Genomic DNA, 15,528 nt, shown 5'->3' with positions numbered 1-15,528 from the left:
TTCCGGAGGACAACACGATGCGGGGCACGCGAAGCCTATCAGAAGCATGACTGGGCCACTAGTGGGAGAGAGTGAAGCCACGATCAACCTAATGGTAAGGAAGTAGGTAACAGGAGAAGTTGCATCTGACGAAACGATAACTCCATGAAGCTCTACCACTATTATGGGTGTAATGTGAAGGGGATTTCCGCGATGCATGATCTCATTCATTCATTGAAAACGGAACTAGGCTCAAAAAGTAAGATGAACTTTGAAGTCACTCACGCATCAGCAACGGGCACCATCGCAAGACCATGATACGCATCCGCCAAAAACGCGCGAGAGGACACGAGGGAGTATGCGTGACAATACCCAGGAAGCGAGGGTTCCACTGAGTTTAACTCATTGCTGTATTCATCGAGACGTGGAATCTCACCCCCTAATACCTCATTGACATTGCGCTCGGCCTCCGCTTGCCGAAGTCTGCCAAAGGCTGCGTGTAGCGTGGGTTCCACGACGGAGACGTAGTATTGACGTATTTCATCCTACCGGGTCAATGTGATCAGTTACCAGGGAGTTCGAGTGTGACCGAGTGAAATTTGTAGCCCAGAAATAGAATGGAAGAATACATCATGATAATCAAAGAACGCGAAGAGGGATTGGGGGGAATCGACTGCAAGAAGCAAAGGGTCTGATAGACGCATTTAGCAAAGCTGGAATAGCCATACAGGGTATGAAAAACCGGCATGACAAAGCGCAAGGCCGTTGAAATAGTACCCCAATATCAGCAGAACCAGATATCAAGTAGAGTTGAAGAACTAATTTTGCCAAGAAGCAACAAGGTTCGGTCTGGGCGCCATGGATCATGTCCGAGGCGAAGGACTCTTCTATGAGTCGCGGATCTGAGGACTTAAAGAGACAGAAGTGAAGTCTCGACAAAAATTTGGCAAGCAGATATCACTAGAAGTGGCATCGAGCCAAAACATACTTTTTCAAGAACACGAGGAGAAGGCATGTTGGCAAGGTAGTTTGCACAGAAGATAAGGCAAATTCATAAAGTTAGCAAAGACGGGAAAAAACGTGCGTCGCCATATGGGAGAATGGAAGCGAAAGGGATAAGTGGTCGTGGAAAATGGCACCGATCATCGGCGGGTGATCCACGAAGGTGGAGGGTAATGGAAATGATGACCTAGCGAGCTCGTGTAGAGCACGCGCATCAGTCGGCCAAGCCGCCAATGTACATGTCCAAATATGGAGAGCATGGCCGCCTCGAGATGGCACTACACCCATCAATCACTAATCATGGATGTACCCGGATGATGTAGCGTGCCACGCTGGTCCAATCCTGTGTTACCCTTCTCAATTGACTTCCCCACTGGGCAATAACATCATGGATCATCCCGGAATCGATCATCATCGCACAAGTCAATCTCGTCTCACAAGGATAACGCATCAATTGAGAAAGAAGCAAACATGAAAGTGGAGCAGAAGGCCAATGAATAAAACAACTTTCGAAACGAAAGGTATCGTCCACAAGACAAAACGCATATCAAAACATTAAGTTTACGGAGACAGCGTACTTACCATTAGACCGTCCAGCTCTTTTTCAGCCTCTGTACAGGAAAGCCACATCCGAGCTCGCTTACTGTCCAGGTATTGTAGGCATGGAGCACACTCGGGGAATTCCGTATTGGAGCAAGCCGCTCCAACGTTGCCAGCATCATCTCCAATGGCACTTTGCGAAGGAATGGTCTCTCCGCGGCTTGAGCATACACAGGATCTGAAGTCAATAACGTCCTTGACACCCCAGAATATAGCTGTGTCCACAGTTTCCCGCGGCAGGCTCTGGAGGTATCCGAACCACTTGGAATCTTGGCCTCGCAAACTATTCTCAAAGCATGAAATGTGGCGCAAAAAGGCGGTTTCGGCACACGATAAACCATAAGATAGCGTAAGTCGGTGGATCCAGACAGGAGTAATTCAGATCAAAGAGCCAGGGAAAGTCACAAAATGTCACACGACATGGAACCGGTTAGTCCGTTCGATCAGGTGTCATTTTTGCATCAAGTATAGTTGCGGAAGGTTGTGAGAGCACAAGAAGCGGCACCAGAGAGCAGTGTGGGAATGAGGCGAATCAGGGTGAAGGAGCGGAGCAGAATACGCGAGTGAGCTAAAAGTTGAAGACAAAGTTGTAGAAGCATGGAAAATACGTACATCTCACCATACAAGGCGAGAGCTAGTGCGAGATGTGCAGCATGGCCATATGGAGCAGAGGTAATGTCCTGAGAGAGGAAGCATGACCTGGTTGAGAGAATAGCTGCCTTCGGAATGCGTACAACTATATCAATAATAAAGCGAGTCAGAATGAAGGATCGACAAAATTGTTTCAAAAAGAATAGCATCGTTCTTTTGGCCTACGTATGAGCCTGTGTCACATCTTGGTTCTCGTTTGACTCGTCTGCGCTAGAAGGCGGGTTACCCGTACCCACGAGAACAGAAGGTTTCCACCGTAAGAGTATCTTGGCTTGCAGCCAAGCGGTGGTTTGGGAATTGCAACCATCCAGTGTATGCAAACTAAGCACTCACGGGAACGGGAACAATCAATGAAGTCTTCGAGTGAGTACACGCTGATTCCGCGACCGCGCGAGGAATTGCAGGAACTTTCCGTCCTATCGGCTAACTCTTGATGGTTTCGACTTTCCCGAACTTGTATTCTGGGATCGATTTGGATGCCATTTTCATTGCACCAAGTGAGAAGAATTTTAACTCTGGATAACGACATCCTGAGGCGACGAATGCTAAGTCTTCCCTGCAGAATAATACTGGAAGTCAGTGTCGGATAGCAGTGATGTGGTTGATGGTAATTTGATGTGAGGGGATCAGACAGCAATGGAGGCCTGCAGAGCTGCCGCTGCCACTTTTCTGCTTGGAGGTGGATGATTTTAGGAAGTTGCCGTACTGGCGGAGTCGCTTAATGGAAGGCTTTGTGGCAATATTTTCCAGGGAATCTCCGCCGCCTGCCCCCGCCGAACCTGCTAAGTCTGTCGGTTATGTCTGCTTTTGTACTTAGCACAACACCTCCTTCTGCCGCCTTGCCACAGGCCTTTGAGAAGAATTTCAAGAATCGAGAAGACCGCTAACCTTGTGCTAAGCCTAAGGAATATTCCGAACATATCAAGGCTCGCCACACATTTACGATCATTCACGATCCTCTGGAGTCGTCAACTCATCCATGGACATGGGCTGCTGGTACCACTGGCATGTCCAATAACGGCCGTGGAATTCATCTGCCTCATATGACTTTTATCTTCAGACTCCCCGTGAGGCATTCTTGTCCAACTCCGAGTCCGAGGATGCCGTTCGCGAAGCGCTGCAGGGTGACGCTAACTTAGTTCTCGAGTCTTGACAGAATGGCAGTTCTATCAAGAGCCGAATCTGCTTGTATGCGTGCCTGCTTAGTCCTAACGGATACCTCCACAGCTGATGGACTTCAGTCAATCTTCCCTTGGCTAAAAGATTTTCATTTTATTGCTGATGGCGCCGTTCATCTCTTGGGGTTCTCTTCTGCTTCATGGCTTAAAGTGCTTGAAATCCTTTCGGAAGAGGAAAAATATCTGGAACAAGAACGCGAACTGTTTATCCCTAAGGGCTTGAACCTCGGATACTGGCGACGCAGTCACGAACCGTACCTTTCGATGTATTCTAGGGTGGCGCGACTACTGGATCGAGTGTAACTCGCTTGGAGCCTCAGATCTTGGTCAGGGAATCATATTGCACGTCTAGCAGCTGATTCCCATCATTGGCTACTTGTTTCGTTCAGCAAGGACAAATGTCGCAATGTTGTTTTGTATGTTAATTTGTTATCGAAATATATCATTGTTACTCTACCTGATCTTCTCATAAGACACAAGAAGGGAAATAATCAAGTCCGAGACCGATGCACACAAGTTTATACAAGTCCCACGTATATCTGTTGTGGGCACGGCGAGGTCGATAGTGCCTACTTGGTGAATATCACGCGCACTTGTTCCCACAAAGCGTTCGAGTATTCGAGCATTTTGGACTTGCTTCCCACCGGAGTAGCAAAGGACATATGGCGGCGCGGCTATCCGAAGCGGAAACGCGTAATTTGGTATCAAGGCAAAGGAAAAATAAATAGAAGTGTGTAGGACGCGGAGCTAATTATGGAGATTTTAGATGTTCACGGGATGGTGTTAGAAAGCGAAGGAAGGGGTGGAGATTGCGAGAGTGGACGAGAGATGCAAAGAAGGCGAGCTCTACGAAATTTTGACGTACCATTATGGATTTGGTGTCTGTTCAGCACAGTCAATTGTTATCACGGAGTTTACAGAAAGAAGATGAAGATGACTTTTCGCATTGTATATTTTCTTCGGTAACGCATGCCAATAATACTTTGCCTTTGCATTCGAAGCTCTGTCATAGGGCTCTCAAGTCCACCACTGCTCCAACACGAGGACAACCCGAAAGCGGGATGCATAAAGGAGAACAAAGTCTCAAGGCTCAAACTTCCTGCAATGCTGCGAGGGGAAGACTATACTCAGCACACGCTGAAGCTAGCAGGAAACAAAATAAAAGTCGGTTAATTTGTCCGAGCACCCCAAAAGAAACTGAGGTGATTCATCAATGCATCAAGACTCATGGCAGCAGTGCTTAACCCCCGACGGTCGCATTCTTATCGAGGAACACAGAATGAGTTTCCAAGTAACTCCCAAACAGCACCAGGCAACGGTGCGAAAGGGGAATGACAGTTACGTTTGTTTTCACCTATCCGAAATCGCGTTCACCTTCAATGATGTTATTGGCAGTGAATAGGGCAACAAGCTATTTCCTGGGCGTGTTCCTGAGGAAATAGAATAACATTTAGTGTCAACCACTAATGGCTTCGAAAAATGTTCGTATCTGCGGGAAGAAACCGGCGCCATCTGTCAAAACAGGGGTTTATTTTCGTATCATGCAGTCGAAACGTCGGAGAAGACATGTCAGGTTACCAGCGAGAGCGCCGCTCGAACAGATAAGTGATAGTCTCACACAGCCCCAAGAAACAACCTCGCCGTCATCAGACTAAAGAGTCAGGCATCAGATTCCTTGCCTGCGGAGTAACGATAAGGACGGCACCGATAGAACCATGTTTGATCTTGGACCTGGTATCAAAGCGCAATCGTGCCAACAGAATGGTATCTCCAAGGGTGACGTGAATCTACATCTAGCTGATGGAGCAAACGCTGTATTTGGCTGGGCATTTAGATCGTCAAATCATTGTGACAAGCCACGAGGACTTGAGTCGGTCACTGGATTTCAATTGAGGGTTATCTCAGCTGTCAATGCCACTGCTGCGCACGAGAAAACCGGTCTAATATGAACGGCTTCTGGATGGAAACGGTACGGCTTGCGGATGGCGCCTACGAGAACGTGTACGTATCCACATCACTGTCCTGTTTGAATGAATGTGTCAATCACGTAGGATTATCCTGTCAGGAAGCCTGGGTTTGACTATGCACAGCCATGATAGATGACTTCTTCGTCACGGCGTTTTGGTCGAAGCAGTGCGGGCCTACAGCTTGTCGGATGACATTTGACTTGTTCCGAATTCGAGCATGTTCCACAGATCTGACTAACCCATGCCAGACAGCAAAAAAGAAGTTCTAATTCAGGCCAAGAAACTCGAGGGTACCGTATTCTGCGATATAGACGTGCAAGAGGAAAACCAGTCGTGAACCCGCATGATGGTAGTCTGATGAAAAGTTGAACGTTCAACCGCAGGTGATACATAAGAGCTCGATCATGACTTACATATATATAGATAGCAAACAACATTAGAAGGATTACTTCCTCTTTGCCATCTGCAGGGTTAGGTTGTCGATGTACATCTGCAAAGTCGAATTCTCGGACGTAAGTTTGTCGACATCTGACTGGACGCTGTGCACTCGTGCAACAAGTGCTGAAGATGCGAGATTGGCGACTGTATAAACTGATATCCAGGAAGCAAGTACCTTGCAAATCGCCCTGCGCAGCTGCAATCTCTCTGTAGGATGCCAATCAGAAGCTGGTGGTTAGAAAGTTAAAGGATAAACTGACTTCAAAATCCTCTCCTTCCGTATCGCATCCTTTACTATGTCGCCAGGTTGATGCTCAGGATCGCCCCAGGCTATAGCGGCTCCGAAATCATTGAACGACATGGTTATCACATGCCAAGGGTGTTCACTTAGTAGTCATTACAGAAATTTTAATGAGCGCACACAAACTAATCAAAACTTCAATAAGCACTACTAGTACTTAGTACTTGGCGTTAATAATTCATCATACTACTAAGTATCATCAATTTAAATGTTTCTAGATGGCCCGACGCCAAGCTTAAACCGAGATGCGGAATTTAGACGCTGATGTCCATGGTCAGGGAATGCCTTGACTGAGTAACGTCTGACCTCCCGCTTCGCATGCCAGCAGAGCATCTACTCCTTCTTATCTTTCCCAGCACTAGGACTCCCTTTGGTCTTAAGCTCCTCCTCCATCTTGGCCAGCTCTCTCGCCTCTACACGGCGTGCGTATTCCTGTCCGCCCTGTTGGAACAAAGTCAGAGATAGATATTGGGCGGGTGACATAAGACATGAAACGGTGTTCTGCGATGCACCCTTCGGGCAGGAAATGTTATGGATAAATGGAGCTGAAAAAACTGGAGTGGACTAGCGTCACGCAGGAAAGCAAGTGTGGGAAGAAGAAAGAATTGTTTGATGATTACCTGGAGAACCAGAATGGCACCAAGGACCACCATCATAATGGTGTTGCCTGCTGAGAGTATTCGCAAGGCTTCGATACGGTCCGCACGTGTATCAACATCTGCGGGGGTGACGATGGTTCGCAAAGATGGAATTGACACTGCAAGGTAGACGGCTGCTGCAAAAATGTATCCCACTAATCACATTATTGAGCAATGTATCGAAGCGAGTCAAATTGGCTCCTACCCAGACTTGATCCATCAAAGAAGATGGCACTCTCATCATATTTATGCAATTTTGCAACAAGTCCTAAAATACCAACCCCCATGAAGCCATGTAGCACGGCCTGTAACAATGAGCGTCATCCTCCTGACATTACTGTTCGCAAATGAACAGACCTTGATTGCGGGTGGTGCATTGAAGAAAGTTGTATAAAATTGGAAGCCGTCTTCAATAGTCTCCTCTGTCAATTCCTGATGCAGAATGCGGTAATCAACGAAGAAGCATATGAAGAGGACTCCTGTTAGAGAAATACGGAGTTAGATCCATCGGAAACATGAGTTGAAGTCTCACCAAGAAAAAAAGAGCACGATGCAAGAACAGCGCCTTGTCTGAATCCCATCTTCAGGGTTGCTATGTCACTATTAGTACTGCGGCGTAAGTAACTTGTGTTCAAGACTGGAATGGACGGGCTCACCAAAACTCGGATCGTTCGCAAGGACCTCGGATTCAGGAAGACCTGTGTATTCTGCGGAATCCCCAGCCAGAAACGAAGAATAAGTATAGCGATAAGTTACGGTTAGTTACGTCTGGTGCCGGGAGTCCCCACCAACTCTATTATGTAAGCAATGACCCCGATTTTTGTGTGCCTTACCCTTGGCAAGTCCGTGAGTCTCGCAACTTGATACTTAATTAATGAGTATTTTGAGGGTGATTCATTCTCATCATATGTGAGAGACTTGCGCGTTATTTGTATGATAATATCTGGCAGGATCTGGCTTGATCATGACAGGTGCGAGTTATTCAATCAGAGGAACCCCCACATCTTCTTCTCTCGTCAGGGTGCATCGAATCACCTCCAGGCAGGAATTTTGTCTAGGAAGCGACGATCTCTAGGCTAATGCGTTATCGACCAGCCAGGTGCTCATCGAACCCAACGATAAGTAAAGTCATATATCCATGTATGTGCAAGTTTGCAACTTGATGAGGTTCCCCTTTGAACCTTGTATACAAAGTTCAGATCCACGGTGTTTAAGTTCAAGCTGAGTGTAGAATGATGATCAATAGTAGCTCCCACACACACATTGCTTATACTTACCACCAACTCACCACGCTATTTACAGGCAGTAGCAGCACTGTATTGTCATCCATCGCCTCCTTGCCGCTGCATATCCGGAGACCCTTGGAGGTTTGATCATAACCTGCATACCTGCGATTAATGTACTCGTTATCCCAAGTTGCACATGAATTGCTGCAATATCCATTAGCGAAGAAGAGAAGACGTAGCAAGAATGTCACTCGATTAACAGACAAGGCTGGAGTCAATGAAGGTAGATTCAGAATCTTACCGACGTTGCATATCATTTTTTTCATTCGTCCTAGGTCTAGGGTGTTCCTATCAGTAAGAAGACATTGTCTACTTCTGATGATCTAACTACGGGAGACTAGGACATTCCAGACACAGTATAGGTGTCGTCACCCTAGCGCCTGATTCTTATCTTCTGTATTTTATCCGACTGTACACTTGCCCTCTGGTGTCCAAGGGATGAACACCAGCTGGTAAGTCTACCGTCGCTGTAATATTAGACGATTGTTGGCAATTATACGAGTAAACGCTCTGCCCTACTCTTGTTTGCCTTAAGATATTCGTTTACTCGCGAGTCTAGGGGTTGCCGAATCAATTTTGATGAATCACAATCAATGATCATTGATGATCGACAAAGTGGAACAGTACAGGCGTGGCAAGTGTCGTGTGATACACAATCAAGTTGTAAGACAGGAGGAGTTAAGAGGACATGAAACTTCCCTGCATATCCAGACGAGAAGCTGGCTGCATGCTATTTCGGTACTATAATCGCATCCTCATGCTAAGAATTTGAAGGTAAAGAGGCGTGAGGCAGCCTTGATGCGTAGTTCTGTGAAAGGGTGGATGCAGGTCGGTATCACGAGCTAGTTTGTGCGGGAAGTAAAAGAATAAAGGAGTGACGAGGTACTGAGAGGTGGGATGCTTCGATGGTAGCTTGGGGTCTCAAGCTCGGGTCGGGGTTGAGAGGAAAGAACGGCTGTCTGAGAGTGAGAGGTATCTCATTCGCTTGATGATTGAATTAAGAATATTTTCAGGAGTGCGAGTCGTTGGGGTGCTGAACTCTGGCGCTGTCTCCATCGTCCACTGAGAAGAAAATAATGTCACCAGAACCTCCAGTTCAAAAGAGGAATAATCATACCTTGCGCAGCACTACGTCGTCGTCACTATCACTAGTAACGACCGCTGGAGGACCGGGCGTAATATCTCTGAAGACATTGCCAAGCTTGGAAACGGTTGAGGAGGAGGTGAGGGTCACGATACTGTCTAAGCTGTTCCCAGGAGATGAGATGGATGGCGATGACAAAGGAGTCTTGAAGTCATCGGTATCGTCGTGCGAGAAAGCAGGAGAGCGAGCGTCATCACGAGCGGTTGCCAAGGAATACTCTTCACTAGTAGTCGGTGTACAGGTTTCTGCGAGCCCCAGAACGTCGCAAGCTATTCTATCGGACGCGTGGAGAAGCGCTAGGGTAGAAATGCATAAAGTAACGACGGCGAGTTGTGGAGAAGCCTGTTCTGCTTCTTTCAGTGCATGGCGGGTGTAACGAACCACAGTTTTGTTGAATAGGACTGCCGAAAGAACGCCAGTCATGATAACTCGGGCGACACTAGTGGAAATGAGAGAGGCAGCGTTCATTATGGATAAGTGTGAAGAATTTAGTCGCGATGTTTTAACTGAGCTGGTGGTTCTCAAGAGCACTGACAAAGCTCCAACTCGTATGTTCCGAATATTTGTTTGGTTGCGTGCAGCGCGACTCACGTCACGTGTGCACAAAATCAAAGTACATTCACCAGATCAGTCGAATTTAACAACACTATAAAATACAGGTGCACTTCCGAACGAACTACTTATATGAAGATCAATATTGTTCAAAGATTCTACATCCCTTACACCACCTTCTCCACACCAGGGGGAAACTTGTAGTTTCCCTGGCGTCTGACCTCGTCGAAGACATCCATCTCCACCAGGCTTTTATCGTGTCCCCAGAGCGAACTCTCACTCTTTCCATCGCGCACACACCGCGCAACCTCATCTGCCTGAAAATGCCATCCAGTGCCAACATACTCAAATTGCCTTGTCTCCTCCTTTGTCACTTTATTGCCTTCGAGGTACTGCACAGTGAAACTCTTCGGGCAGTATATCGGCGCTGCAATTGTGATCATACCCTTCTCATATCGAATTACGGCACCGGTATGATAGGAAGCTATGTTCATGTTGCATGACAGAATGGCTTGTGCAGCTAGTTCCCTTTTGGCGAAAGTGACCGTGAAGGAGGTGTTGCAGTCGACCCCTGTCAGAGGGGTTTTCAACATTGTCCCACTGACGTTGCTGGGAGCAGCTCCTTGGTTATAAGGGTGCTCATACAGGGCGAGAATGGCCTGTTATTGTCATTAAGGGAATAAAGATAAAGATAATTGCTGCCTTACCCAAATAAGAGGATATGGTCCCCTGCAATAGGTCAGATTACTATTCTCCGCTATAAGATTTACCTTGTGTACTCACAAATCCAGTAACGCGCCACCACCAAGGGCAGGATCCAAGGCGCGGTGAGTCTTTGGAATTTCTGTTGTGCTCCGTGAGATTTGATGTCACATAACACAATACAACATCACTCACCGTTAAGTTGAAAGTCATCCGACAAGTCGGCTTGGAGAGCCAATGGTGCACCCAATACACCACTTTCCGAAATTTTCTTGACCTCGAGTGTAAGAGGCTGGAAGCGTGTCCAAAGAGCTTCCATGAAGAACACTCCATGCTCTTTTGCAGCTGCAAGAAGCGACCGAAGCTCAGCTGCGTTTGATGTCACGGGTTTTTCGCAAAGAACGTGTTTCTTTGCCTTGATCGCGTCGAGCGCGTTTTCATAGTGAAGAGTATGAGGTGTGGCTACACAACACCCTGTAAGTTGAGATTGACCTAGATATGAAATTGAGTCAAACCAATGTAAACTGCATCGACGTTCTGTGCCACGTTTCGTTAGGTTGGTTGCTGCTCTGACGGTATTCTACTCACCGGGTCCGCAAAGACACCAGCATAGCTCCCATATGCTTTAATCGACTTGTCACCCTTGGCATATTCTGCGATGAATTTTTCCGCTGATTGGACGCTTCGCGACCCAACAGCAGTCACGTTGTGCGCTACATCAGTGACATCACGGCTGTATTTAACAATGTCATTCGATTGCGCGATGGACAGCAGAATGGCGCTGACGTTTCGGGATCAACAAGAAGATCCTAGTAAACCACACTTCTCAATTAGAAAGAGAAATGGGCGGATATGTTCAACGCACTGTTACGAAGCAATTGGCTATCCTGCCAGTTGAGATAATGCCCCAGCGAAGAATGAACGGTTTGGTCATGACTGGCTGTGGCGCGGAATAATGATAGCCTGTGAATGCGGGGATGTATTGGGGCGGGTTAGTATAACCAATGTAGATGCGTTCTATTGGCATTATATATGCCTTTGCAATGGTGGTCCAAGTCACGGCGATGATCAGCTGATTAGGGGTTCGGCCCGACTTAGTCACTGCAGTCCGCTGCATTAATGTGGTAAAATTAGAACCCAATTAGCTGCAATCCATCGCACCTGGTGCCTTTCACATGCACAACTCATCCACACGTCTGACCGTATCATCCGCCACGGATTGTCACTGAGGGATCATCTATAATCCCTTATCCCCGATTTTTGACACGCTCTGTTCGCGACATGTACGAAACTCAGGATGTCATAGCGAGCATCCTCCCCCAGCTATTTGAGCATTCGGATATCTTGGTAACCAAACTCGCCCCGGAACTCTTCCAATCCATCCGGAATACACCTCTTGAGACCACATATCCCACTAACGCGCTCATAGAACGCGCCATCGCCATCATTCACGCATGGAATGCAGATGAACAAGCAGAATTTATCACTGCACATCCAAGGATCGGTCAAATCAAACAGCTCTCTGCGTTGAGTGCCAAAGAGCAAAGTGGTGGCCTCTCTGCTACCACAAGGTTGCAGACACCCCCAGAGGTGTTGAAACGGCTAGAACACCTCAACGCGTGTTACGAGCGTGTGTACTCTGGACTGAGGTACATCACGTTCGTAAACGGGAGAACTAGGGCCGCAATTGCGAGGGAGATGGAGGACAAGTTACAGCTTGGGCATCCTTTGGAGAGCTATCCAGATGGGCCTCCGCTGAATGAGCCTACGGCAGAAAGCCTGATCTGTGTCGCGAAGAACAGTGAGGATTGGTTGCACGAACTGACACGAGCGGTGGATGATGTAGGGGAAATTGCTAAGAGTAGACAGAAGTCATTGGGGTTGTGATGACATCGAGAATATAAGATTGGAGTTCCGTATGTACATTCTGCCATTAAATGTCCAGGGAGACTATAGCAAACATAATCACGGGCAGATCAATGAACAAATAAACACGAACACGAACACGAACCGAACAACAAGGAATCGCAGAAGGAAGCGAAGCATAGAAGTACAACAGTATCGCGAATAAAAACTCCAGCGCTGGGAAATAAATAAAGCAAAATACCCTCTGAAATGAACAAACTATCCGTTTGAGTTCGCCTCGCTAAATGCGAGTCGTCTGTCGTCGTGGTATTTGGCCTTTGTCCGCCATTTCTTTCCACTTTATATAAAATTAATCCATCGAATTGAGATATGTTTGCAAAAATAAATGAGACGTACCTGTAGCGCAGCCTGCCTCCTAGATTCCCACTCTGGGTGGCAGTCGCGCAGTTCTTGATAGAATAGCTCAACCATTTCCACGTATCGCTGCTTTTCCTCTTTTATACGCTTGAGGTTTTCGTAGAAATCTGCACGTTCTTTCATACGAGCCTCGCTGCGTTCCTTGACTTGACGCGCCCACTCTTCGCGCGTCTTGACTCGCTTGTCGTGCTGCTCATCCCAGTGTTTCTTGTTCTTCTGAGCAAGCTGAATACGGTCGTCGTAGGCCTAAAACAAGGAAATATGTTGGCGTCCATCATTCCAACAGAGGCATAACCATGATTCAAGACACACCTTCCTTTTCACTAGATCACTGAGCACCTCAAATGCCTCGCATACCTTGCAACAAAATCATACCATCAGCATCAGCATCAAGCAATCATTCGCACCAAGCTCAGACCACCCATACATTTCTGAACCTTCCCTCTGCAGCCCGGCGCTCTTGCTCCGACACGGTAGGTTCGAGTTTGTCAGGGTGCGTTTCAAGAGCCTTCTGTTTGTATGCCCTCCTCACTGCGATTGGAAGTCAAGATCAGAAGGACAAAGTAGATTAGATTAGTGCGAACCATCATCCGTAGAAGCGGTAGTTGGAATCGCAAGGACGTCGTACAGCGTGAGTCCTACCATGGATGGGCAGATGCTATTCGAACAAGTTTATCGATTCAAGCTTGCCTCACGGGCAGATCGACAGGTTTTTGGACCGCAGTAAACAAGAAATGAGAGCTGTGAGTAATAGATGCTAGTAGTCAAGCAGAGGTTGCAGAACGGATTTTAAATTCGAAGCAACTTCTGAGAATTTCAAACTTGAACCTTGTTTGGACGCCCGTCACCAAATTGATGACACGCGACCGTGTACATATCTCACGTGATGAGTACTTCTGTTCACAGGACTCTGCAAACTGCACCAGATGGCAGATACTAGGCGTGTCATGTGAAAAATTTGTCTGTTGAGTGGGAAAGGTGAGCGCTCAACAGATCAAATGCTGAACTGATGCAATCGATTTGCGGTTGGAGGCCTTGCAGTGTCAATCCATCAATATTACACCTCGCACTTATGGTCAATCGTCTATCGACTTGTATCATACACTGCACCCCGTCACCATTTCGTTTCTGCTGCCTCTATACTCCCAGTCGCTTCAGCCACGCAAGAAGGCCCACACCACCTGCATAAACCTTTCCGTCTCTTCCAGATGCGGGACATGCGCTGAGTCCGCAAATTGCACCCATCGGACTTTCGGGATATGCTGAAAGAAGGGCTCCATAACCATGTCGTTGGTTACATCATACCTCCCGTTGACGAGCAATGTCGTCGCCTGAACATTGTGCAGCCGGTCGATCACGTTCCACGTCTTTAGAGAGCCAGTGATGTTAAATTTATTCGGTCCATAACTGTCCCTCAAAAGTTGAAGATACGTGACACAGATGGACGAAACACCTACATGGTTGAGTATACAGTCGGATCATTTTCCATCCATGCAAGCCCGTCCACCAGGGACTGAGGTATCGGGTCGAGCCTACACGAATGTCGCTTGTAAAATGCGTTCATTGCAGCAGTATACTCTGGATCCGTTGTTGTATCCGCCGCCTTGTGCTTATTCAACGCATCCTGGAATTTTTGCGGTAACCCCTTACTCAACTCGTTTGTGGCCTCGACAAACAGCGCCATACTCGCTGGCGAGTCAGCAATCACCAGTTTCCCGAGGCCTTTTGGTTGGCGCGTTGCAAACTCTGATGCCAGCATCCCTCCCCAGCTCTGTCCAAGTACGCTATAGTTGTCATGGATGTTTAAGTGGTTCAGGAGGTTGTGCAGCTCGTCGACGAAGAGCTGCACAGTCCAGAAGTCCACGTCTCCGTTCTTCTCTGGGAGATGCGTGGAGCGTCCATTGCCGATTTGATCATAAAGTATAACGGGTACGTCGAAGAGACGTGTAAGCTCGGAGAGGATGTCGAGGTATTCGTGGGTTGAACCGGGACCGCCGTGAAGTACTACAAGAGGTGGGTTGTGTGGGTGGGGGAGAGTACCATACACCTTGTACCAAGTCTTGCAGGGCTTGCCCGCACCAGGAACGTTGAAATCGGCTTCACCTTCCCTAACTTTGATTGACGACATGGTTTTCTATGGTTTCTGGCTTCTAAGCGATAGTGAGCGGGTTTCGTAGGTGGATGATGATTCCAGTGGGCATTGACATTTATCTTATGATGGGTCTAGCATGAGAGAAGGTATTTATAACTGCATGGTGATATTCATCATGATGCGCCCATTCTTCTCATTGAAATAGTCAAGCTTGAGCTTTAGATTCCTCAAACATTTGGTGTGGGCCATGCTGCAATGTTTGATACGAATCAATCGCCATCCGATGTCCACGTCGCAGTTTGTCAGAGTGACATCAAACATTCTGAATGACTTGGTATATCGTCTTTTTGGTGGTACGTAGTTAACTTGGACCTAGATCAAGAGTGTTATCTCATCTGGCATCAATCGTGGTAGTGCACATGGGTTCCGACTTTTTTAAACGCTCACAAACGATCTTTTTGTAGAGGTTGAATATATCGCGGCTTGTTCTTGCGATTAAGTATTGCCATCGATATCCTCTTGCGCATATTATACATGTGTACATGTACACTCCGATGAGTTGTGCACACTGTGGAAAGGAAAGCCCATGAATTTAAGTAGGAGAAAACGTTGAAAATCAATAGAGAGAGCCACTGAAACTAATGAGGTGGCGCAATGAATCGACGGCCATTGAATCCCCCGAAAAGACGATGGACATCAGTGGCTGAATCACTGA

General features: G+C 47.2%; 8 protein-coding genes across 8 annotated transcripts; 1 reads left to right on the top strand and 7 right to left on the bottom strand.

The window, feature by feature from the left end:
• Positions 1–180: 180 nt before the first annotated feature.
• F5147DRAFT_683127 (uncharacterized protein) lies at positions 181–2,926 on the bottom strand. The gene is made up of 4 exons (XM_041436525.1): positions 2,566–2,926; positions 2,194–2,317; positions 1,564–1,864; positions 181–524 (listed from the first exon to the last, which is right to left on the bottom strand). The coding sequence occupies exons 1-4, from the start codon at positions 2,759–2,761 to the stop codon at positions 261–263; spliced, it is 885 nt and encodes a 294-aa protein (XP_041295750.1). The 5' UTR covers positions 2,762–2,926; the 3' UTR covers positions 181–260.
• A 2,635-nt stretch (positions 2,927–5,561) lies between these two features.
• Positions 5,562–6,214, bottom strand: F5147DRAFT_65099 (uncharacterized protein). The gene is made up of 4 exons (XM_041433495.1): positions 6,076–6,214; positions 5,991–6,022; positions 5,791–5,938; positions 5,562–5,731 (listed from the first exon to the last, which is right to left on the bottom strand). Exons 1-3 carry the CDS (start codon positions 6,174–6,176, stop codon positions 5,823–5,825), a joined length of 249 nt encoding a protein of 82 aa, XP_041295749.1. The 5' UTR covers positions 6,177–6,214; the 3' UTR covers positions 5,562–5,731; positions 5,791–5,822.
• A 7-nt stretch (positions 6,215–6,221) lies between these two features.
• Positions 6,222–7,510, bottom strand: F5147DRAFT_683117 (Shr3 amino acid permease chaperone). Its single transcript, XM_041436524.1, has 6 exons — positions 7,411–7,510; positions 7,287–7,354; positions 7,112–7,233; positions 6,960–7,059; positions 6,737–6,909; positions 6,222–6,557 (listed from the first exon to the last, which is right to left on the bottom strand). Exons 2-6 carry the CDS (start codon positions 7,333–7,335, stop codon positions 6,450–6,452), a joined length of 552 nt encoding a protein of 183 aa, XP_041295748.1. The 5' UTR covers positions 7,336–7,354; positions 7,411–7,510; the 3' UTR covers positions 6,222–6,449.
• A 1,104-nt stretch (positions 7,511–8,614) lies between these two features.
• Positions 8,615–9,720, bottom strand: F5147DRAFT_683112 (uncharacterized protein). Its single transcript, XM_041436523.1, has 2 exons — positions 9,158–9,720; positions 8,615–9,102 (listed from the first exon to the last, which is right to left on the bottom strand). The coding sequence occupies exons 1-2, from the start codon at positions 9,650–9,652 to the stop codon at positions 8,962–8,964; spliced, it is 636 nt and encodes a 211-aa protein (XP_041295747.1). The 5' UTR covers positions 9,653–9,720; the 3' UTR covers positions 8,615–8,961.
• A 26-nt stretch (positions 9,721–9,746) lies between these two features.
• Positions 9,747–11,549, bottom strand: F5147DRAFT_683109 (uncharacterized protein). The gene is made up of 8 exons (XM_041436522.1): positions 11,304–11,549; positions 11,225–11,247; positions 11,027–11,171; positions 10,954–10,975; positions 10,634–10,900; positions 10,520–10,580; positions 10,444–10,465; positions 9,747–10,395 (listed from the first exon to the last, which is right to left on the bottom strand). The coding sequence occupies exons 1-8, from the start codon at positions 11,463–11,465 to the stop codon at positions 9,904–9,906; spliced, it is 1,194 nt and encodes a 397-aa protein (XP_041295746.1). The 5' UTR covers positions 11,466–11,549; the 3' UTR covers positions 9,747–9,903.
• Positions 11,550–11,588: 39 nt separating this feature from the next.
• F5147DRAFT_65062 (Oxo-4-hydroxy-4-carboxy-5-ureidoimidazoline decarboxylase) lies at positions 11,589–12,632 on the top strand. The gene has a single exon (XM_041433454.1). It carries the CDS (start codon positions 11,720–11,722, stop codon positions 12,323–12,325), a length of 606 nt encoding a protein of 201 aa, XP_041295745.1. The 5' UTR covers positions 11,589–11,719; the 3' UTR covers positions 12,326–12,632.
• F5147DRAFT_65055 (DnaJ domain-containing protein) lies at positions 12,455–13,535 on the bottom strand. Its single transcript, XM_041433452.1, has 5 exons — positions 13,306–13,535; positions 13,149–13,252; positions 13,034–13,078; positions 12,701–12,967; positions 12,455–12,641 (listed from the first exon to the last, which is right to left on the bottom strand). The coding sequence occupies exons 1-5, from the start codon at positions 13,364–13,366 to the stop codon at positions 12,585–12,587; spliced, it is 534 nt and encodes a 177-aa protein (XP_041295744.1). The 5' UTR covers positions 13,367–13,535; the 3' UTR covers positions 12,455–12,584.
• A 157-nt stretch (positions 13,536–13,692) lies between these two features.
• On the bottom strand, positions 13,693–15,224 carry F5147DRAFT_683101 (Alpha/Beta hydrolase protein). Its single transcript, XM_041436521.1, is given in 8 exon segments — positions 13,693–13,752; positions 13,775–13,796; positions 13,808–14,128; positions 14,179–14,896; positions 14,947–14,957; positions 15,064–15,095; positions 15,110–15,187; positions 15,198–15,224. The coding sequence occupies 2 exon segments, from the start codon at positions 14,847–14,849 to the stop codon at positions 13,876–13,878; spliced, it is 924 nt and encodes a 307-aa protein (XP_041295743.1). The 5' UTR covers positions 14,850–14,896; positions 14,947–14,957; positions 15,064–15,095; positions 15,110–15,187; positions 15,198–15,224; the 3' UTR covers positions 13,693–13,752; positions 13,775–13,796; positions 13,808–13,875.
• Between the last annotated feature and the right edge of the window lie 304 nt (positions 15,225–15,528).

This window comes from Suillus discolor, assembly GCF_016758755.1.
Source record: "Suillus discolor strain FC423 chromosome Unknown F5147scaffold_13, whole genome shotgun sequence".
Taxonomy (NCBI): Eukaryota; Fungi; Basidiomycota; class Agaricomycetes; order Boletales; family Suillaceae; genus Suillus; species Suillus discolor.
The sequence above is the reverse complement of the archived record's forward strand: the minus strand, read 5'-3'. Positions and strand labels throughout refer to the sequence as shown.